Consider the following 24,746-nt stretch of genomic DNA (forward strand, 5'->3'; position numbering starts at 1 on the left):
ACCTATATATATAAAGAGAGAAAGAGAGCGAGAGAGAGAGCACATGTATATGTAACAGCAACTCTTGATTACCCTATTTTTCTGAAGGTTTTTGTTTTGTTTTGTTTTGGTAACTTACCTGAATATAAACTGTAGAATCTCATTCCCCATGGTCTGTACCCACTGATGTCTCTGTTCAGATTTTTTTTTCAATTCCATTGAGGTCATATTTGTGTTGCATACTTGAACAGCTGACCAATAATTTAGACAGAGGCTATCTCAGACACCTTGAACCCACTGGGCTTTTACCCTTCATGAACCAAGGTGTATGGATTGAGGAATGGCATTCAAAGTGGCAGTCATCTCAAGTCTCTCTGGCTTTCACTTTTTGCTGGGCTCTCTTGGGTCTTCCCTGCTTATGTTTAGTTTCCCAGAAAGCCTAGAAAAGCTTATTTCACACCTTTAATGTCTCTGTTACTTGCGCAATCTCCCCGTTAAATTTCTGGCTGGTCTACCACCCATCACAACTGCTACCGTGGGCTAGTCATGCTGCAGGATTTCCCAAAATATTCTAACGTGAGTCTGCTTTTTTAGCTGACAAAGCCACAGGCTTTCAGTGCCCCCGTCCTCCACCCTGAATCAAGTCAATCTTTGGCTGTAAGGCTTTGGTTTTCGCTACCAGTCCTGAACTGACAGTTACATTTTTATTTTAGTTTTAGAGACAGGGTCTCCCTCTGTCACCCAGGCCACAATGCAGTGGTGCAATCATAGCTCACCATAGCCTCGACCTCCTGGGGTCAAGTGATCCTCCCATCTCAGCCTCCTGAATAGCTGGGACTACAGGCATATGCCACCACACTCGCCTAATATTTTATTTTTTTGTAGAGACAACATCTCACTATGTTGACCAGGCTGGTCTTGAAATCCTGGCCTCAAGAGATCATCCCACCTCAGCCTCCCAAAGCACTGGTATTACAGAAATGAGCCACCATGACTGGCCTTTTATTTATTTATTTATTTATTTATTTATTTATTTATTATTATTATTTTTAATAATAGAGTGTGGCAGGAAGAGGATATGGAATCAGTTCCAAGCAAGAATGCCACATATTCTCACCCATTCTTGGCCAAAGCTATAGAAGTTTCTCAAGAATCAACACTTCTCAATTTATCACCTCCCTTTGGTGGATTTTCAGTTTCCAGTGGTTGGGTGTGTGTTTTTTCTTTACAATTTTGTTCAGTTTTGTACTTGTTTTCTGTATTAGTGAATCACTTGACCTCTTACATTGCAATTACCAAAATAAGAACTCAACCAAATGTAATTAGTATCACAACAAGAATGGAATTTCTTAGGATCCTGATTCTCAACAAGCCAATTACAGAAAAATGTTCATGAGATAATTAAGGACATGTGAATGCTGACTGAGTATTTGATAATATTAAGGAATTATTTTTAGTTTTTTTTTGAGATTTGATAATACCATTATAATTTTGTTTTTATTATTATTTTTTAAAAGAGTGTTTAGCTTTTACAGTCACATACTGAAGTGCTTTTTTTGTGTGTTTTGAGACACGGTCTTACTCTGTTACCCAGGGTAGAGTGCAGTGGCATGATCATGACTCACTGCAGACTCAATTTCCTGGGCTCAAGCAATCCTACCACCTCAGCCTCCTGAGTAGCTGGGACCACAGACACATGCACCATTTTAAATTTTTGGGTAAAGACGGTGTTTCACTATGTTGCCCAGGCTGGTCTCAAAGTCCTGGGCTCAAGTGATCTGCCCATCTCGCTCTCCCAAAGTGTTGGGATTATAGGCATGAGCCACGGCACCCAGCCACATACTGAAGTTTTCTAGGGAAAAAAGTATATAGTGTTTGGGGTTGGTTTTAAAGTAATTCAAAGGTGTTAGATTAAACGAGATTGGATAACTGTTAATGTCCCAGCTTTGTAATGTGTCACCTTGGCTAGACTGAACCTCATTTCCCAGAATTCTCTTCCCTTTATGTTTCTGGTTAGGGTGTGCTACAAAAGACATTTACTGAGCAATCTGGAAGACAGAAGAGTAGCAATAGCCATAGTGTTGTTATTCTCAGAAGACTGATACAAGGGATCCAGGCAAGGCTGCAGCTGTTTCTCACTGACCCTATATCCTCCTTTAGTTTCTCTGGGTCCTGGGCAGGTCTGTATTTAGCTCTGTGATGAAGAGCACTAGCTTCTCCTGTATGAAATCCACATCATCAAAGTATTTTTATCATCAGAGACACAGCCTCTGCACATCTTCCTCCTAAAAGAAGTCTCTTTCAATCACCTCAACCATCTTTCGAGAAAGGAACTCTTTGTTTTCAAATATTCTAGAATTTAAAATGACTAACGTCTCTGTTAATTACCATACCATCCATTTGTTGAGAGTATACTAATCCTTATCATCGTATTTCATCCTCATAATCACCCTGTAAAGCAGGAAGTATCATTCTTTTCATTTTAAGGATGAAAATACTGAAGCTCAGAGAAATGAAATAAATGGCATCCCCAAGATCACACAGGTAGCAAGCGAGAGAGCCAGGAGTCAAAGTCCATCACACTGTGGCACCTGCAGGCTTATCTCACCCCCGTGCCTAACCAGATAGAGCATCTTCTAGGTTCAGCAGCATCTCTACCCAAAGTACGTATTTGTGAAAAATACAGTCAAAATACCAATAATTTGTATTTTTTTTTTACCTAATGTCCAACGTGAAAAAATATTTTAAGAGCGAGCAGATGAAACCATTACTTCAAATAAAGCTTTTTGAATTATGTTTAATTTTATTTATCTCTGGGGACAAGGACCAATGAAGAAGGGACTGCAATTAGCATTAGCCTCTCCTGCATGAGAAGAAAAGGTGACGCCCAAAGAAAGGTCAAAGAAAGAAAACTAGAGATCAAACTGGAAAGAAGAGCGCAGTAAAACACACGAACCAAATTAACAACCTCCACTGTATTTTCTCTGTAAAAGCAGCATGCCATTGCGGTGATTACCATTTTAGTGAAATGAATGAAAGCAGTCATTTCCTCCACGCTACTTGTTTCACCCACACCAGATTAGAAACGAAGAGAATTTTTGAAATTGTATTACACTTGCTTATACCACGGTGGCTCCTGATTTTCCAATAATATAAGTCACTTTCAGACCCCAAAGTCTATGGTAACCGTTCTTGCTCCTGGAGTAATACATGAAATCAGGTATTTAAAATACCAGTCTACTTGTAAAATAAATAGCATATAAATAAACAATAGCAGCTAATATTTACCGAGCACATTACAGTTGGATATTGTTTTCCATATTTTTAGTCTTCCAAACAAATTTTTGATACAGATTCTCTTATTGGTATGGCAGACATATAACTGACCATCCAAATAAGGATACTTTAGAGATTGAAAGGTGGCACTATTAACACTTGTGCTAGGCACAGATATAAACCAGGAATGTTTGGACACCCACTCATTGGCCTTATTTTACAGCTAAAGAACTAAGGAACAGAAAAGTTGAATAGTGTGCCCAAGGTCACGCAGCTAGTAAGCAGAGGAGCTGGGCTGAAGGCCAGGATGTCTGGCTTCAGCATCATACTCAGCCATTCTGCCATGTGCCCCTTCTGAACTAACTCACAGACTGTAACATTTTTCAAATAAATCATTCGACTATTCTAGTTTCAGACACACAAACCTCTCTATAGTTCACGAGTTCCACAAGGCCATAAAAGCACACAGTAAAAAGTCTTACAAGAGATTGCAAATAGAAAGTGTCTGCAAAATAACCTGCAGAGACTCCACAGGATGAGCCCAGGCAGGAGGCATCACCACGGGACCCACCGCACAGGCCAGGTAGTTGGGAGAACCAGTATCTAGTCTGGGCTCTATCCTTTCCCTTCTGGCCTGAGTTCCCTCACTTGTGCTCCTCTAGAGACCTTATAGGGTCCTTCCCCACCAACCATTTGATGTGAGCTGGTGGACACATGTCCAAATCCTTTTATCTTGGAGCTTCTCCATCCCAAATTGTTTCACTTCCTTCAAGGAACTTCCCATGGTTTCTTGCTGAGGTGTGAGATAAGCAACTACAATCTTCTTTGAGGTGCCTCATTCGAGGGCCTCAAGTTTTACAGCCTCTCTCCCCACTGAGAGACAGGAAGGAGAGAGAGTAGAAAAAAGAGTGAGGCCCCAGGAGAATGATTAATTCTCTGACCTATATAACGGTAGATACATATGCTCTGTTTAAGAAGCATGAATTATTATAGCTGTGAAACACAAGGCTATAAAGCATCTATGTGCTGAAAACCAGTCAACCTAAACACAGAAGAAGCAACTGTTAAGAGAAAACACATATCACATTAGATTTCTGCAACAAAGAAGAAACTTTCTCATCATCTACTGGTAGTGGTAGACTGCCAGATGGAATGCAGTAGACTGCTAGATGGAATTAGCCTCCTAGTAATGCAGGTGGTTCTTTAACTTCAGAAAGTGTAACACACTAATATGCAACACAAAGGAACATGCCTGCTCTATCCAATTTCAGATGGATTAGATCTAAATTATAGAGAAATCCGTTTGTTTTATCCTAAGCAATGCATGTTATACAGCAGCATCATCCTAAATGCAAAGGCGACTTCTAGGTCAACTAAAACCAAACCACCACCAACAGAGGGTACAGACTACATTCACGGAAAGATTTGCTCCAGAATCAATCACTTATATTGCTTAGAATAACTGTATAAAACTGTCAGTCCTGAGTGCAGGGCCACATATGGTTCTAAGTATTACTTGAAGTGAGAAAAGTAGACACGGTTTAGTCTCATTAGGGATCTATCACATTCTTTTATTCTCACAATCTTCTGTGTTCTTCAGTGACAATTCATTAGCAAGTTATGAGAGAATAAAGCAATTAGCTTATACCAAATGGCATTTTCACTTAACCATTATTTTCAGAGAACCACTTGAAGACTTCCATGATTTTATTTGGACGTTTTGAAAGTGGATAAGTGCTAAGTGCCCAATTCTGTATGTTCTGCTGCTTGATTAGATGCCATGTTTACTTCCTTTACTGAGTATGAAGTGGAGACTGTCCATGGAAAGAAGTGTTATTTATAATTGCATGCTACCAGATGGCCTATCTCCTTTCCACATCCCTAAAAAGGTCCAAAAAAATGTCTTCCATGGATTAGATTTCAGAGTAAGGTATAATTTCATAGCTTGCTAGCTTATTTCATTTGAATTTTCATTACACGTAAAACATAATACTCATAATTAACATATATCAAATGTTTACTACATGACAGCCTCTACCCTAGACATTTTCTCTGTAGCATCTCCTTGAAACCTCCAATAACCCCATAAAGGGTATTACTATTTCCTCACTTACAGATGAGGAAGCTGGGTGAAAAAGGTTAACTAACTTGCTCCAGGTTATTCAGCTAGTAGGTGGCTGAGCTATGACTTAAATCCAGGTCCCACTCCAAAACTGCATGCTTTTAACCATCATGCTATACTTCCTCCTTAATTTTATACTTTTATAGCAATAAATGTATATGTATGTAAACCCACTGAGGTGGCTTTGCTTGCTCTTTTAACATCTGCAAGCTCCTTAAGAAAAGAGGATTGTGTCTGTTAGATTCCCAGAACCCAGCATACAAATCTGGCATTCAGTAGCTTGCCAGTAAATTTTGCTGAATGGATAGAAGTATACCCTTACATAAAACTTCTACGTGTGGATATGCATATTCCTATATTAAAAAGGCATCCACACATCCACAGGAAAAAAATCACAGCATAATTTGGTAACAAAAAAAGATAATTTAACTATTCTATTTTCTCTTCTTAATAACCTGGTTTTATTTCCAGATCCTTAGGGAAAGAACAAATGAGTCATACTATGACATGGGGAAGTCACTAAAAGTAAGCTATAGGAATGGGAAATGGCACTATATTACTTTACAGCTCATTAACAAGTCAGACGTCAGATACAAAAACTAGCTTGCCAAATCAATAATTTTAAAAAATAATTTAATGGAAATAAGAGGTTAGGAAGGTAAGAAGGACAAGAAACTGATTTAAAATCTCAACAGATCAAAAACGATAGGAAAAATTCACTGCCTCCCACTTGCTTTTGGAAGAAGCCACTGTATGACATAGCGATTCCCATCTCTTAAATTATCTTTATATTTATAACAAGTCTTGAGATGCCTGATTTAACATATGTGACTTGTGACAAAATACTACTACAAGGAAATAAGCAGCTTTTCATGTTTTGTATTTGAAATAACATCTGGAATCCAGTAAACATTAACAAGTCTGGGGATCAGAAGATCTGGGATTTAATCCTGACTGCAAATCAAGTTCAAAATCTGGGCCAAAGTCAAAACCTCTAGAGCTCCACACCATAAAAAATGAGTCCAAGACCACATCTTCTTTTTTGCATAATCAGGAATATTTTGAGGATATGAGAACGAGAGGGGGCGGAGGGATGGGGAAAACGCATGCGTGAACACTTCGAGCTCTTCAGGGTAGAAAAGTCCCATATAAATGCAAAGCTTTAAGACATTGACTTCACTCCTCACTCCTCGTTTTGTTCACTCCAGAAGCACAGCAGTCTGGAGTAAAGTCAGGACTATCACACAGGGATGCAGGGTCTGAGGCATATGTCTTCTTTTAACCCGAAACACATTTCACCCTAAAAATCTATAAAGCTACAGTGGGGAAGGGCTTGGGGGCCATCTTTAAGTTGACAGAGACCACTCTTCCTCCCCAAACCATTTGTGATGACTCAGGAGTACTGTGGGAAAACTCTTTATGAACATGGACTACTGTATGTGAGAAAATGTAAAGAGAATTATTGTGTGAGTTGGAATATATATGTATATTAATCTTTGCTTACAGCCAAGAGTGATGAGACAGAGCCCTATCTGAAAATATTAAGCAGCAATCACAGGCTGAGACAGTGCGGGAACATTTAGGGTTAACTGTAATTCACTGCCAAGAAAAAACAATCTGTCCAGGGAGAGCCCAGGTCATGAAAAAGATGGAAAGGAAGGCCCACGGAAGTGGAAGACAGGATGCCAACTCTGGCAAAGAGTCTGGCCCTCAAAACAGTGCGTAAATTTCCTTTCTTTTCTTTTCTTGTTTTTCTTTTTTTGAGACAGAGTCTCGCTCTGCCATCTAAGCTGGAGTGCAGTAGCGCGATCTCGGCTCACTGTAACCTCTGCCTCCTAGGTTCAAGTGATTCTTGTGCCTCAGCCTCCCAAGTAGCTGGGACTACAGGCCCGTGCCACCACACCCAGCTAATTTTTGTATGTTTTAGTAGGGATGGAGTTTCACCATGTTAGCCAGGCTATGTGATCCACCCACTTCACCTTCCCAAGATGCTGGGATTACAGGCGTGAGCCACCGCACCCAGCCGAGAGCCTAAATTTCCATTATTGATTCATACCTCAAACCACACCAAGACAAGAGATAAAATTCCTCAAGCAACCGACCCAAACTGGGGGCCGAATTCTACCTGAATTCCCAGAGTACCCCTCCTCTGCCCAGAAAAGCTGCTCAGACCTGGCCTGCCAGCTGTGGATGCAACTAAGGGAGCCAAGAAAGACAGGCTTTCAAGCCCTCACCCTGAAATTTCCCCATGGCCTTTTCAGGTGAAGAAAAGTATAGGAAAGGAATAAACAATCTTTTGATTGAAAGAAATCCAAAAAACTCGGGCTTTGGTTCTGGCTTCCTAAGCATCAGTGGAGCAAAAGTGCCTATTACCATGGAAATGATAAGAAACCACCATTAGGAATTCTGAGATTCAAATTCTCTGGAGGCAAGGACTGCGTGATGTTTATGTTTGCCACTATCACACAGCAGGTGCTCAAAAATGCTATTAAACAAATGAAAGAAAAATAACATAATCTGGTCTACTAAACAACAAGAGGCAATGCTGAAGGGGAAAGGATTTTCCAAAGGGAGATGTTCCAACCAAGAGGCACTTAGAAACCGTAATCTGCTCTCATTTACCAAGTGCTTGCTGTGTGGTGGGCACAGTGAGTCAACCTCTCTTTTTAATCCTCAGAACAGTTCAATATTGTTGAATCTTACTATTACTCCATTTTATAGACAAGGAAACAGAAGCAAAGGATTTCACCCCCTGGCCCCAAGATAGCAGAGCTGGGATGTGGACCTAGATGGAAATCATTTTATTTTATTTTTATTATACTTTAAGTTCTAGGGTACATGTGCACAACGTGCAGGTTTGTTACATATGTATACATGTGCCATGCTGGTGTGCTGCATCCATTAACTTGTCATTTACATTAGGCATTTCTCCTAATGCTATCCCTCCCCCCTCCCCCCACCCCACAACAGGCCCTGGTGTGTGATGTTCCTCACCCGGTGTCCAAGTGTTCTCACTGTTCAATTCCCATCCATGAGTGAGAACATGAGGTGTTTGGTTTTCTGTCCTTGTGATAGTTTGCTAAGAATGATGGTTTCCAGCTTCATCCATGTCCCTACAAAGGACATGAACTCATCATTTTTCATGGCTGCACAGTATTCCATGGTGCATATGTGCCACATTTTCTTAATCCAGTTTATCACTGATGGACATTTGGGTTGGTTCCAAGTCTTTGCTCTTGTGAATAGTGTCACAATAAACATACGTGTGCATATGTCTTTATAGTAGCATGATTTATAAGCCTTTGGGTATATACCCAGTAATGGGATCGCTGGGTCAAATGGTATTTCTAGTTCTAGCTCCTTGAGGAACTGCCACACTGTCTTCCACAATGGCTGAACTAGTTTACACTCGGTGGAAATCATTTTAAAACCACCCTCTTAACCATGTTACTTTCAGCTGCAGCCTCCATCACTGCCTACTTTCCAAGCAAGCAGCAGACCCAAGGGCAGTTCCCCAGATTTACTGTGCCCTTAGGAATGGCTTGCTACATTCTCAGCACAACTTACAGATGAAGCACTAAGCCTACAAGGGTGACATGACTCACCTAGGGCCCCACGACATTTTAAAGCTAAATCTCAGATGGAAACCCAGGCGACTGACCTCACTTTCATCACTTAACCATGGCTCTGTTATTCAGCGCAGCAGAAAGAACTTTACTGAGAATGACAAATAACCACATTAGCAAACTCTCTGCTCTTTTCTTTTAATGTTTCTGTTATAAGCCCAACCCATCCTGCTGAACTGCTGCCATCCCAATCTTATAGCATATGGCTCTCCCTTCCCAGGAGTGTGATACACTGTGAAAAGGTAACCAATAAAAGCCCCTTTCTTGAGCACACTGAAGTAAGGAAGATAATTTACAAGTCACTCTCCAAAGCCCCTAGCTGGTAAGCTAAAGGAAATTCTTGAAACAGCTCTACTGCTCCATAAGAAGTAGGAAAATATGTTGCAGAAAAAGAAGAAGAAAGAAGTGCGCACACACACATGCTCCCCTCACTGCATTTACTTTGGGTATGGAAAAGTCATCACACTTCAGGACTAAGGGCAAGTGGAGCGCAGCTATGGCTCAGGGCACCGATTAGGCATTTACTTAAGAAACTAAAAGAAGTGGGGAAAGAAAGAAGAAAATCCTTTCACCACTTACCCTGAATTCCTCAAAAGGCTGGACCGTGTCTTCTTCATCTTTGGATCCCATGGACCTATCATAGTTACCTCACCAATTGCTGCCATCCTTTCTAAAGGTAACTCCTCCAAGAAGCCTTCACAGCTCCAACTGGTGGAGAACAGAGGTCACCAAGGCTCTACCTCAATCATATCCATAACAAATCTTACCATAGTGCATCTTGATTCATCTGATTGGAACTCAGTCTTTCCTCAACAAACTGGGAGCTTCTTAACAGCAAGACTGGTGTTTCACATCTCTGTATCCCAAGAGTAGATATAGCACGATACTACAGTGGATACTCAGGAAATGTAGGCTGACTCCAGTGCTACAGGGCTTTGCCTTGGGCCCTGTCCCATTCATACTATATCAATGACTTTAAAACAACCAAATCCGTTGGTGATAATAAATTGGAAGGGAAAGCTACCACCATCAAAGACAGCACTGATAGCCAGAATGATTTCTATAAGCTGTCTCTCAAGGTTGAAACCCATAAACAAAATAAAATCTCATGGAGAGTTGAGATAGGCATTGCATGAAGTTTCAAAATGCACATACAAAACAGAAAAGATTCAAAATTTTAAAAATCATATTGTAAAAAATAACTGCATGTAAAAAATAGCTACATTAAAAAAATCGCTGTGTAACAACATTTGGGGAGACCTAGCCTGAGATCAACATGGGAGAAAAATGCAAGTTTTATTTGGCTACAAGCTTAACGGGAACCATCAGTGAGATATTGTTCTTCATTACTAGTGCAGCTCCTACTCACAGTAACAGTAGGCGTGCCCGTAGTACCAGTAGGATAGCACTGACAGCAATTAGGATGGAAGCTACCATGTATCACATGCTATCTGCCAAACGTTGTGCTAAGTCCTGTACTACACTCTCTCACTTCCTTACAACTCTATGAAGTAGAAATCTTCATCCCCATTTAAGAAGAAAGTAAACTGAGTCTCAGAGCAGTTAAGTGACTTGCACAGGGTCACACATCTGGGAAGCCACAGTTACAGTGACAAGATTCAAACCCAGCTTGATTGGCATCCACTAACCAAACTCTTAACTGCGGATGTAATCTGAGACCTGATGAGAAAGAACGAATAAAAAAAGGATAGCTCCACTATTATTTGCATCTATCAGACAACATCTAGAATGCTGTGTATAATTCTGGGTGTCCATTTATAAAAAAGGACATTTTCCCCCAATTCATGTTATTCAGAGGAATGTAACTGGGTTGCCCTGAATTGCAAACCCAGTTATCCCAGGTGCAGCAGAAGAATGGGAATGCTTATCTAGAAACAGAAAGATGGGTGGGGCAGGGGAGACACGACAACTGTTCTTAGGTATCTGAAGAGCTTGTATGTACAAGGCAGAAGGAAGATACATTCTTATTCTCAGCAACAGCAGAATGAGGGCCACTGAGTTGACACTTCAAGGAGGATTTGAGTTGGACAGAGGAACCTTCAGTGAGAATATCTGACAATGCAGTAAGTTGCCCCAAGTGTTGGAGAGTTCTTGTTCACCAAGAAGCTTTTAGCAAGAGGCTGCAGGACCACAGCTGTCAGGGGTATCAAAGAAGGAATTCCCACAGGGGGAGAGGTTAGAGAAGGTTTCCACTTCCCACCTTTCAGATCCACTGACCCTCCAAACTAAGGAGGCCATGGTACATTTTGGTGTTCTGCTCTCTTTGCTCAGGAAGAATCAATAGTTGTAACATGAGGCTCTAAGGGTCATTTTGTCCTGAAGTGGAAACAAACGGTATTTCTAACATTGTCCAAATAGTAACTGGAATTAGAATTCGCTCTTTTCAAGCAAGAAGCATATGCCTGGATAACGTGTTTGGAAATGTGTCTGCAGGATCTAAATATCTGAGCCATACATTTGAGTTTATTTCTATTTCTCAATAGTTCTATTTTACTGGATGAAGAACCTTGCAACTGATCCACAGTGAAAAATTACAATGAGTAAACGTTAGTACTTCCTCCAGAAGACATTCAGCTTCCACTAGGGAGAAGGAGATAAAATTATTTTCCCAAGCATAGTCCCAAAAGGCTGATATTTTGATCACCTTGCTTTCCCCTTGGCACTTACTCTGTATAACTTCTAGCTGTATTAAATTTATTATCAGGTGAACTTCATCATCACTTTCGTGCTTTTTTTCATTTTGAACATTAGGTTAGTTCTCTATCAAACTGATATATTCATGTCCTCAGAATGTCCTGATTAAAAACATGTGAGTGTGCCAGGTGCAGTGGCTCATGCCTGTAATCCTAGTACTTTGGAAGGCTGAGGCGGGTGAATCACCTGATGTCAGGAGTTCGAGACCAGCCTGACCAACATGGCGAAACCCCGTCTCAACTGAAAATACAAAATTAGCCAGGCGTGGTGACACATGGCACATGCCCGTAATCCCAGCTACTTGCGAGGCTGAGGCAGGAGAATCGCTTGAACCCAGGAGGCGGAGGTTGCAGTGAGCTGAGATAGTGCCATTGCACTCCAGTCTGGGCAACAAGAACGAAACTCCATCTCAAAAAATCAAAACAAAACAAAAAACACATGAGTGAAGGTCTTATAGCAGGGAAAAATTCTCAATTAACTTCCTCCCCCAGCCCCCAGCACATACTAGGTACTCAATGAATGCTTGCTTGAAATGATGAGGCTGTTGATGGGACCATCAATGGGTATGAAAGTCTTAACTAAGGAGAAAGATGATATGATATTTACCGGTTTTTGTCAGACTGAGAAAATGGCAGTCTCATCGCCTGGGCAGAGGAGGAGCAGGAGGCAAGCTAAGTAACAGTCTCCTGTTTCTGTTGCGCACTGAGACACAGTGGTGGGAGGCCAGAGGATCACAGGGAAGGGGAACAATCAAGTGTGGAGTTCAGAGGATCTAAAAAACTACTGTGAGTCCAAGCCCTAAGTCCTATCATGCAGTGGCAAAGAAGTATCTGAGTGGGGTCAACAAGTGTGGCATCTGCAAGCATGAGTATACATGCTAATCTCTGGCCAGAGAACTGGTATGTGCCCCAAATGTACTTAATGTGCTATGTGTGGATAGGCAAGAGCTCAGAGGGGTGGCCTCTGCACACCACAGGAGACAGACAAGGAGGGCTTATCCCAGGTCAATTCTATTTTTGTGTGTATTTTGTTTGTTTTATTTTTTGAGACTGGGTCTGGCTCTGTCACCAAGGCTAGAGTGCAGTGGTGTGATCTCAGCTCACTGCAACCTCCGCCTCCCAGGCTCAAGCCATGCTCCCACCTCAATCTGCCGGGTGGCTGGGACTACAGGCATGTGCCACCATGCCCAGCTAACTTTTTGTGTTTTTTGTAAAGATGAGATTTTGCCATGTTGCCCAGGCTGCTCTCAAACTCCTGAGCTCAAGCGATCCTCCTACCTCAGCCTCTCAGAGTGCTGGGATTACAGGCATGAGCCACTGCACCCAGCATATCCGAGGTCAATTCCATACATCAAACAACCCTGAGAAACAGAGGACACTTTCCAAAATGTCTAGAGCTACACAATCTATTAGACAATCAAATTCCACATTAACAGAAGCAAAACAAACTGAATCTCTGGCTAAAATGTGATAAGTAGCAGAGATTCATTCAGAGGAGGAATACATTTTGGAAACTTTGATCTGACTGGGCTTTGATGATCCAGGAAGCATGAGCAAAGTTTTCATTGAGAGAATGAGTATGTGATAAGCCAACAAAAGGTAAGGGTAAGAGGAATATCAGCAATCACTATTTATAAATATTGTTTTCTTTCCCTCTGCTTCTTTTTTTCTTTTTTCCCTGCCTCGCCCCACACCCCCACCATGCTTCTAAAGGCCAACGTTTCTCATTAACTCGGCTGATGGAAGTAAGCAATATTATAATTAGCCAAAACATAATATATACAAAAAGAGTAAAATAACAACATTCCTCTGTTGTTGTTTGCACATACAATGACATATTAAATGTCACACAATTTCATCCAGTATAATTATTTCTAATTTGTAGACAAGGAAACTGAAGATATATTCTACATTTAGCAGTAGTCCTTTAATATTAAGTGGCAGAGCTGTAATCCAAGTTACTTTGGTTAATTCCAAAATTAGAGTTCTTTCCCTGACAGCCAAGTGTGATGGCTCACACCTGTAACCCCAGCACTTCGGAAGGCGGAGGCAGGTGGATCACCAGAGGTCAGGAGTTCAAGACCAGCCTAGCCAACATGGTAAAGCCCCGTCTCTACTAAAAATACAAAAAAATTAGCTGGGTGTGGTAGCATGGGCACCTGTAATCCTAGCTATTCGGGAGGCTGAGGCTGAAGAATCGCTTGTACCTGGGAGGCGGAGGTTGCAGTGAGCCAAGACTGTGCCACTGCACTCCATCCTGGGTGACAGAGCTAGCCTCCATCTCAAATAAAACAAAATAAAACAAAAACAAAAGGAGAGTTCTTTCTCTGAGAAAAAGAAGCCACCTAAATGCAATTGTGTCCCTCACAGAGAGGGAAAGATATCACAGATCACCCCATCCTGTCACATCATCAACTGAACAAGTCAGCATGGTACCTTGGTACTGAAAGTGAGTATGCAGATGTGGGAAATTAGAACGTTATATAACCTCTACATATTTCTTTAACTGAAAGCACTACATAGCACCACAGATTAATATCCATCTCAGACTTAGGCAACTGAAAAGCAAATAACCACAAACTACATTTTCAAAAACCACATTATGATTGGGTTAAGATACATCACAGCACTGGCCATTTACTAGGTTGTATCTGTGAGGAGGGGAATGAGGCCATCTAAATGTGGCACCTCCACAGGACACACACGTGGGACACACACACACACACACACGTTAACACCAAGCTGACCTTTTTTTCACATGGCCAAATACCTCATCTTCTCTCAGATGTGTACAAAGCACACATGGCTGTTTCCACAACCTGCTTTTGCCATAAATGACTGCCCAATAAAATAAAAACTAATGATTAACTTTTGCTCCCTGGAAATCACTGAAAAAGAAAAATATATTTCCTGAATAGCCTTTGCATACAGGGCACTGACTATTCCCAAGCTCTCTAAAGAAGCTTTAAAATTATTTGCCATTATGAGTTAGTCACAGAACTAACATAAATACATAACACAGAAGAGGTCAGTTCCTGAATTGAAATATTTACTAACCACGTGGATATTTTGGTTGTAAACGTTCCCTGAAAATGTCTCTTCTAACCAGCCTCTGCTTATGGAACACATGGAGTCTGGACAGTCACCAAACTCCCCCAATTCCATATATCTGGAATTGGTATTATTGTAGGGTCAATAATTATATACAGGTTCTTTGCTAAGCACTAGAGATACACAGTCCATTAGGGAAGAAAAGCAAATAAATTAAGATCTCAAAGAGAAATAGGACTTAACCAGACCAGATGAGAACTACCACAGCTGTGAAGAATTGCAGGGCTCAAATCCTAGAGAGGTGAAACTGTTTTCCTTAGAGATCTATTGCCTCAAATGGCAGATGTAAGGCTGAGAAGCTGAGCAGAACTTTCAATAGACTCATGGCCTGAGGATATAAAAAACTGGAGTTTAAGGCCCTCCAAGGTGGAGGATCTATGGTAAAACCCCTAGACTTTTGGTTGGCACCCTGAAGAACTATACCCAGGGGGAACTGGAAATAGACTGGCCATTACAGGGACTGAAGCTCTGCTTCAAATCATCTCAATTCCTGACTAGATTAAAGCTAATCTGAAATAGAAGTTTCTAGAAGCAAAGGTAAATCCTTTCCAGAGACACATCACACTATCTAGATCTCAACCTCCACAATTTTTCACATAAAATGTCTGATAGTCAGTCAAAACTAACCAGGCATGTGAGAAAACAAGACATGACTGAAAGCCAAGAACAACAGAAACAGATCAACATGGTGGCCAGATATTAGAGTTATCAGACAAACTTTTAAAAATGATGACTGAAAAACACAGTGAAACAGCCCTGCACACTGACCAGAGCACCTTAAATAAAACATATTGACGATATCAAGCATTGATGAGAAGAACAGTTTTTGTTCTTTTTCTTTGGCTAAAAGAGAAAGTAAACACAGTAAACTGTTAACATTATGTAGTAGGTACACAGTTATCTATTACACTACAGTATTTTCTGTACTATTCTGAATTTTTGTAACATTTCATAATTAACTGTTTAAAAAAGAAAAAAAAAGATGTGGCTAGAGAGATCAGCAAGGGTTAAATTATGTTAGCCTTCAGAAGTCATGTGCAAGAATTTATACTTAATCAGCCAGGTGCAGTGTCCCACATCTGTACTCCCAGCACTTTAGGAGGCCAAGGCGTGAGGATTGCTTGAGGCCAGGAGTTCGAGACCAGCCTGTGTAACAGAGCAAGACCCCATCTCCACAAAAATTAAAAATAAAAGTAACAAGACCTGGCATGGTGGCTCACACCTGTAATCCCAGAACTTTGGGGGGCCAAGGCGGGCAGATCACCTGAGGTCAGGTGTTTGAGACCAGTCTGGCCAAAATGGCAAAACCCCGTTTCTACTAAAAATACAAAAATTAGCTGGCGGGCACCTGTAATCCCAGCTACTTGGGAGGCTGAGGCATGAGAATCGATTGAACACGGGAGGCAGAGGCTGCAGTGAGCTGAGATCACGCCACTGCACTCCAGCCTGAGGGATAGAGCGAGACTCTCTCAAAAAATAAAAATTTTTTAAAAAGATAAAAGTAGTTAAGTTTTTAAAAAATATTTTACACTTTATTCTTTGGATAATAAGAAGGCATTAAAGGATTTTAAACAGGGGAGTGACCTCACGTGACTTGCTCTCTATATAGATCAGTCTAGTCGCAATATGGCAAAGAGAGGGAAGGCAGGGAGCCCTCTGGGAGGCTGCTGCAGTAACCCAGATGAGGGATGATCATGGCTTTTCTGCTGGCAATGAAGAAAAGCTATAAAGACCTGAATTATGGAGTATGAACTGTCTAAGGATTTGGGGTTTAGTTCTCAAAACTGTTAAATTATATCCGAGTCAAATGAGGAAGCAAAGGAGGCCACTGGGACAAAGAGAAACCTAAAACGAGAACAATTTCATTAGAGCAAGGGCAACATCCAGGATAAAGCCTGGGATTGGTGAAAAGAAAAATGTGAATTTTTCTGTAAATCCTTAGAAGAAACACAAGTAGCTCTAAAACTGAAAGCTAACAAGCGCTCAGCTCCACACCAGATGGTCAGATAGATACATTCACAACTTGCCAGCATTCTAAGGCCTTGTGCACCCCCTTCCAAGCATGCAGATGCTTTTATCTGAGATGAAAAAAATTCTATTTCTGATTCTGACAGCAAATGCCAAGTCACATCTTGCCAGTAGAGAATGACATCTCCCGACTACAAACCCACCTAGAATTTTACAACCTTATTCTCATTTTGACCACTACTTGCGCCAGCCCCGCTGGAAAGTAAAAGAAACTGAGGAGGGATGACAGTTTCTAAAGAACTCAGCTTTTTTATCTGCAGCCCCCAAAAAGTAGATCTGTTTTCTCTAGATTATTCATGAGCAGCCCATGTGTTATTCTGTGAAGAAAAATTAAGCATATCCAACAACTTTATTCCCGTATTCTGAAAAATGAGCCTCAGGCAGAGTCTATTTCTTCAATTGCTCTGTAATCCTATATTCAGAAGATATTGAAGAATTAATTTTCTTTATCATTACCCTTTGAGCCTTTTCAAAAAGTTCAGGTTTAAAATTAAGCACATCAAGTAACCAGTCTAGCTAGTTTGGTTATAAATATACATTCTTGGAACTGACTTATGAATGACTACTTTGCTAGAGATGGGATTTTGCATGATATTCTCCCCCCAATCTGTTCACACCACAAAAAATATTCAGAGATGTTCTTTTTAAAGGAAGCACTTTCCACACACATGTCCATGTAGTGTCTCAATTTGTATACATTCTGCTGGGGTAGCTTGGTTTTAGAGGCAGGGTAGTATACTATTTGCATTCAACATTTTTCACATGCCAGAATAAGTAAAACTTGGACAAACATGGTTGCCTTCTGTTCCTAAGTTATAAGGTGCATCGGTCTGACATACTAAGAGGTTCAGGAATTGATCACTAAATGACACAACTTCCTGCTTCAACATTTAACCAGAAAACACCCTTTCTCTTTCTCTCCAAACAATGTTGCTGAATCAAAATTTCAACCCATCAGAACTCAGGCAACTAGAGGCATGATAAATACCACCTAGCAGATCTTAATAGTTCATAATAAAACAGTAATAAACTTTATAGTTATTTATATATCATGCATGCTTTGATCAAATTTACGAGACTGAATATAATTTCTAAAGTTATAGGCAGATTTCCTCAAATAGTTATCACCATCACAATCCAGGAAAAGATAACATGCTCACAGACATTTTTACAAAATGCTCTGAGGTTGAAATAAGAAACATGCGCTTAATGTGCCTTTAGGGAAATCCCAAGACTAATTTCCAGAGTATGTAAATACCCCTCGGAAACACATGACAGCCTGGCTGCAGACTGCCCAGAGGACAGATGCCACCATTCCAAGACACATGCTCTGTGAATAATACTCACTGGGTTAAGCGTTTCTTCAACAGAATGATGAACGGTCCACCAGTCTGAAGTCCATTCCCATGCGTTCCCCACTATGTTGTATAAGCCATAACCATTGGGAGGGAAGGCATCAACCTAAAAACAAAGACAGGAAAAATGCTGTCAAACTATTCACCTGGTTTAAAAAACATCTTCAGTGCAGAAATGCAACAAGAGCTTTAATTTCAGAGTATGAATGTTGGGTTTTATTCCAACAGTCAAAGTACAATTTGACCAACATAAAAACAAAGAAAGGGGCATTTTTTTTTTTTTTTGGCTTTGAGCTCTTAGAGGAATTCAGAAACCTAAAGAGAGTTCATATTAAATGGTATGAAAGTCAGAGAAATTATTCCTAATAGAGTTACTAATATTATCATAAATCAAAAATTTGTGTCAAACATTGGGTGAGTAGGCAGAGGATAGATGATACTTAGACTTTCAAAATCATTCACAGGAAAATCCCATTGGACCCAATATGAGTCTTGTCATCACAGCTCAGCTTTCCTGGCCACACAATGTCTTTCAGCACTGAGCGACCCCAAGTCAGTTAGCTCTGTCCTCTCCACAAGCTTCTGCCAACTCATCATCTTATCTTAAGCCTCAAAACTTAAGGGGATTTCTTTTTATAAAGAAAATGTGAATTCATTATCAAGTGTATTGGTAATACAGGGTTTTCAGTCTCTGAAACCTGAGTCTGAGGCAAACGGTATGCGTTCTTCAGCAGAAAATTATACATTTCAAAGGCAGGTCAGACAGTCTGCCACATAATACTGTCACAAACACAGGACCAAAGTGCAGAGTTTTTATAAAAGGGGGGAGAGCAGGAGAAAAAAAAAAAAACACAAAAACTTTAACTGAACAATAATAAATGCAGAATAGTTTTGCTGGCTTAATGGCTTAACATTTTCCCCAACATTTTAAAATGGAAATTCTCAAACATAAAGAAAAATTTCATTTTTAAAATGAAAAAAAATATATATGTATATCAAGTAATCCTTGGGGGGTTAAAAATCTTTTTGTAAATCCATGCTTTTTCCAGACTAAATGAAGTAGAATGGAAGGAATGAATAAACTAAGATTCATTCCATGTGGCTTCAGATGGTTTCACATCTACACATGAATATGGAAGCATCTGATGCTTGGGCAACTCAGAGCACTCCAATCAAAGTCACGAAGCTAGTGTGAAAAGAACTTAATCTGGATGAGTTGGAAAGCTGAAAATTCTCACCACACTGCTTCCAAAATCAGCAATCATTATGGAAACAGCAGTATTTATTCATTGGTTCATTCAGTAATTCCATGCACAGTGACTAAAGACAGTGAGGGCTTCAATAACAAATAATGAATGACCTCAACTAGTTTAATGAGGGAGAAAAAAAGAATATACCCAAAACTCAAAATCCAATTCTGAAATGCAGAATGGGATGAGTAGGGTAAGAGAGGGAAATAAAATGTCAGAGAAATTCACAAGAGGGAGAAATTTCTGGCTGAAGGCATTCTCCTTTACAAAAGTAGAGTTGTCTGGGCAGATTTCAAACAGGGCTCAGAGTTCAAAAGAGAAAGAAGAGGCCACAGGCATAAACAACTTTTTCAACAATTTGGAGATGATCAAAAAGAGCATGGTAGAGTAATAGCTGGGAGAGGTAGGAAGGAAAAGAAGAAATTCAGTTATTTCAGGAATACAAGGAAAGGAGCCAGAGGAGCAAGTGCGGTTAAAAGATGAAACAGGCCAGGTGCCGTGGCTCATGCCTGTAATCCTAGCACTTTGGGAGGCCAAGGTGAGCAGATCACCTGGGGTCAAGAGTTCAAGACTAGCCTGGCCAACATGGTCAAACCCTGTCTCTACTAAAAATACCAAAAAAATTAGCCAGGCAGGTGCATGGTGCACGCCTGTAATCCCAGCTACTCAGGAGGCTGAGGTAGGAGAATTGCTAAACCCAGGAGGCAGAGGTTGCAGTGAGCCAAGATGGCACCACTGCACTCCAGGCTGGGTGACACAGCGAGATTACGTCTCAAACAAACAAACAAAAACAGATGAAACAAACACTGGAGGAAGGAATCATTTTCCAGACTTATAGAGCACAGGTGGAGGTGCTCTCAAATCAGTCTGCCTGAGGTCCTATGTGTGCATCAATACTATTTTTTTTTTAGACAGGGTCTTGCTCTGTCACCCAGACTGGAGTACAGTGATGCAATCACAGCTCACTGCAACCTCAACCTCCCAGGCTCAAGCGATCCTCTCAGCTCAGCCTCCCAAGTAGCTGGGACCACAGGTGTGCACCACCACATCCGACTAATTTTTGGAATTTTTTGTAGACATGGGGTCTCCTCATGTTGCCCAGGCTGGTCTTGAACTCTTAGGCTCAAACAAACCTCTTGTCTCAGCCTCCCGAAGTGCTGGGATTATAAGCATGAGGCACCAGACCCAGTGACACCAACAGTTAACAGCTAACACTAGGCAAGCAACTTAACCTATATGGGTGCTATTTTGTCTGTAAAATGGGAAAAATAATAGTACCTACTCAAGGGTTTGGGTATTTTTTTCTTTACCCACCTTAAATAATTTGACGTTTAAGTGAGGTAGAATGTGGAGGTCACCACCCCTAAAATTACCATAGGTGAGTATGCCACTAAGGAAAATAAAAATGTTAACTGCCTGCTATTAAACCAATCTACTAACTAAAGCTTCCTCTCAGGAACCTCAAAAGCAAACAAATGTATATGAGAATACTCCTGGCACATTTTCAGATGAATAAGCTGATATGCGTTAAAGCCAAAATTAATCATTGTGTAACAACCAGCATAGCAAAATGTAAATTCTTTAGTCTCACTGTGGTCAAAATAGTTTGCTCAGTATAAAATCAGGTCTAGCTGGGTGTGGTGGTTCATGCCAGTAATCCCAGCACTTTGGGAGGCTGAGGAAAAAGGATAGCTTGAGGACAGGAGTTCAAGACCAATCTGGGAAACACAATGAGACCTCACTTCCACAAAAAAAAATTTTTTTTTTAAGATAGAGTCTCACTCTGTCACCCAGGCTGGAGTGCAGTGGCCTGATCTCGGCTCACTGCAATCTCTGCCTCCTGGGTTCAAGCAATTCTCCTGCCTCAGCCTCCTGATAGCTGGGATTACAGGTGCACGCTGCCACGCCCGGCTAATTTTTTTGTATTTTAGTAGAGACGGGGTTTCACTGTGTTTCCCAGTCTGGTCTCAAAATCCTGAGCTCAGGCAATCCACCTGCCTCAGACTCCCAAAGTGCTGGGATTACAGGCATGAGCCACCGCACCTGGCCCCACAAAATTTTTAAATTAGCTGGGCATGATGGTGTGCACCTGTAGTCCCAGCTACTTGGAAGGCTGGGGTGGAGAAATCACTTGAGCCCAGGAGGCTGAGGTTGCAGTAAGCTGTGATCATGCCACTGCACTCCAGCCTGGGCAACAGAGCAGGACCCTGTCTCAAATAAATAAAATCAGACCTGAAATAATAAATACATGAAATACCAGGTCAGGGAACTATTTCCCTGTAGTCCATCTCATCATCAAAGTTAAACTCCTGCTCCAATTGACCAGAGCATGTGGACACAAAAGAGCAGCTTAGGTGGACTTGAGATACTACGTGTAAATGATTTCCATAAGATAGAGGTCTCATTAAGACTCATTCTAAACACAGATGGCAGCTGTCTCTCTCTGGCTGGCTTGCTTGCTTTCTCCTCTAGTCCTGTTTGTCAGATTGGTTCCTTTAGGACTCCCAGTAAATGTTCTAATCTGTTTTAGTAACTTCCATGGCAACTTCTTCAGGTCAATTTCCTACACATATGCTGAACTTTCAGTCAAATATTCCAATTCTAAACATCTGTAGAGTGTCCTTATTTCATATTGAACATTGTATTTTTTGAAAAGGCACACTGATTTTAGAAGAGTAAATGGCTCTATATTCCTTGGTAGCTCATGTAATTAAATAGAAAAGAAACTGTAGCTGCAAATGCTGTCAAGTATGCATAACTGTCCAAGAAAACCCTGTCATAGTCTTTTGCTAAAATGAACAGGCACTTATATCATTCGTTTGGTTCATCAAAAATGCTTATCACAGGCCAGGCGCAGTGGCTCATGCCTGTAATCCCAGCATTTTGGGAGGTCAAGGTGGGAGGATCACCTACCAGCCTGGCCAACATGGCGAAATCCTGTCTCTACTAAAAATACAAAAGTTAGTCAGATATTGTGGTGCACAGCTATAATCCTAGCTACTAAGGAGGCTGAGGCAGGAGAATCGCTTGAACCCAGGAGGCGGAGGTTGGAGTGAGCCACAATCACGCCACTGCACTCCAGCCTCGGCAACAGAGTAAGACTCCATCTCAAAAAAAAAAAAAAAAACAGACAGACAGAAAAACAAAAGAAATGATTATCACGGTCTTGTCCAAATGAGGGCCACAAAAGCCATCACCTGTGTCTTTGGAATGGAGCTCATTTCAAATGAGTATATGATTATGCCAACAAAAGAATGGTGAGAAAGGAACTCTTGTACACCCATAAAGGAAAACATGCCCCAAGTGTTCTGGAAAATAATTCAACCATATATCTGAAACTCTTACCAAGAAAGTTTTCTAACCTTTGACTCAATCATTTCACTGCTGGGAATCTATCTTTAAAAAATCATCAAAGGGCCAGGTGCGGTGGCTCATGCCTATAATCCCAACACTTTGGGAGGCTGAGGCGGGAGGATCGCCTGAAGTCAGGAGTTCAAGACCAGCCTGGCCAACATGGTAAAACCCTGTCTCTACTAAAAATACAAAAATTAGACAGGTGTGGTGGTGTGCACCTGTAGTCCCAGCTACTTGGGAGGTTGAAATGGGAGAATTGGTTGAACCCAGGAGACAAAGGTTGCAGTGAGCCAAGATTACACCACTGCACTACAGCCTGAGTGACAGAGTGAGACTTCATCTCAAAAATAAATAAATAGATAAATAAATAAGTAAATAAAATGGCTCAAGGTTGAAGTGAGTGCTCTTTTGCCCTTCTTCTGCCTTCTGCCAGGGGAGGACACAGCATTAGTCCCTTCTGGTGGATGCAGCCGACATCAATCATGCTGCTGCCTTGGTCTTAGACTTCCCAGCCTCCAGAATTGCGAGAAATAAATTTCTGTTGTTTACAAATTATCCAGTCTGTAGTATTTTCTTACAGTAGCACAAAGGGACTAAGACTAAGACATGGCTTTATGAGTATATGATTATGCCAGCAAAAGAACGGTGAGAAAAGATTTCTTATACACCAATAGAGGAAAACATGCCCCAAGTGTTCTGGAAAACAGTTTGGCCATATATCTGAAACTCTTACCCAGAAAGTTTTCTAGACTTTGAATTATTTCACTGCTGGGAATCTAATCTATCTTTCAAAAATCATCAAAGACGTAGGTTAATATTTATGTACAAGATGTTCACTGTAGAAAAAAAAAAACAGAAATAACCTGTTTCCAGTAAATACCTTGGGGTTTATTTATGAGAGGTTATCCAGCTGCTGAAAGACAATGTATTTGCGGCATACTGCTAATGACAGATGAAACGTTTCTGATATAGGCAGGAAAAAATAGTAGGATTTTAAATACTGTATCCAGTCTTACCTAAATGCAATATGTAAAAAAATATGATACATATACACCAGAAACACATATGCTGGCAAATACGGTAGTTAAGAGCATGGGCTTTGGAAACAAACCGACCTGGTTCAAATTCCAGCTGTGCCGCTTTCCAGCTGTGTAACCTTGAGCAAGTTAGTTAACCTCTCTGTGCCTCAGAATGCTCACCTGGAAAATGGGGATAATAGTACCTACCTTACAGAGTTGAATGGACAGTAAATGAGACAATTCATGCAAATGCCTTGGCACAATGCCCGGCACATTGCAAGCACTCAATAACTACATGCCATTATTAGCATCATCAACACAGAGAACAAATCGGGAAGAAATGCACCAATATGCTAACAGGTATTATTTCTGGGTGGTAGAATTCCAGGACAGTTTAGCTTTCTCCTTTATAGTCTTCTCATTTTTCCAAATAATCTACAGTAAGTATTATGGAATCAGAAAGGGAAATCCATTATACAAAAAGAAAATCTGATTAATTATTAGTATTTGCTACGTGCAACAGTGAATGCATACACGAAGGGAACATCGTGTGAGTCACAAAGTGAGCAATGCCTTTCACCCCATGTCTACTGGGAGCCTCAGTTCTCAGCAGCTGCCACCCTCCTGCAGAGGTCTCATTACTCACGGGCGCAGTTCCTTGGAAGCCATCCTCACCAGTGTTGGTCACCGGAAACTCGCCCTGCCAAATGTTGGCATAATGCTGGCCTTTGGGCTGCAGTTTGTTGCCCCAGGGGAAAAGTCTGTCAGAAGAGACACAGGCATCAGCCTGTCAAACAGGCACAGGTTTTGGATGAAAGTCAAGAGAAGGGATGCAATGAAAAAGAGAACATTGCTTGCTTGTTCTGAGTGAGCCAGTTAAAATATATATATAAATAAATAAAGCTTTTAATC

The 24,746-nt window shown here is 40.9% G+C and overlaps 1 protein-coding gene across 17 annotated transcripts in view; it reads right to left on the reverse strand.

Moving 5' to 3' along the window:
* SUMF1 (sulfatase modifying factor 1) overlaps positions 1–24,746 on the reverse strand; it is a 636,667-nt gene that overhangs the window by 562,629 nt on the left and 49,292 nt on the right. For 16 of the 17 annotated variants that reach the window (XR_010155071.1, XR_010155072.1, XM_016940330.3 and 13 more), the window contains 2 exons: positions 24,481–24,595; positions 18,204–18,317 (listed from right to left, as the gene is read on the reverse strand). Coding sequence is in view for 15 of the 17 variants with exons in the window: in XM_016940330.3 (XP_016795819.1) it covers positions 18,204–18,317; positions 24,481–24,595 (229 nt within the window). In the remaining 2 variants the exon portion in view is untranslated. Of the gene's footprint in view, positions 1–8,161; positions 8,491–18,203; positions 18,318–24,480; positions 24,596–24,746 lie in introns of those variants that run through there. The other variant, XM_054681393.2, reaches the window with a different exon arrangement.

The sequence above is a fragment of the Pan troglodytes genome, chromosome 2 (assembly GCF_028858775.2).
Source record: "Pan troglodytes isolate AG18354 chromosome 2, NHGRI_mPanTro3-v2.0_pri, whole genome shotgun sequence".
NCBI classification, from domain to species: Eukaryota; Metazoa; Chordata; class Mammalia; order Primates; family Hominidae; genus Pan; species Pan troglodytes.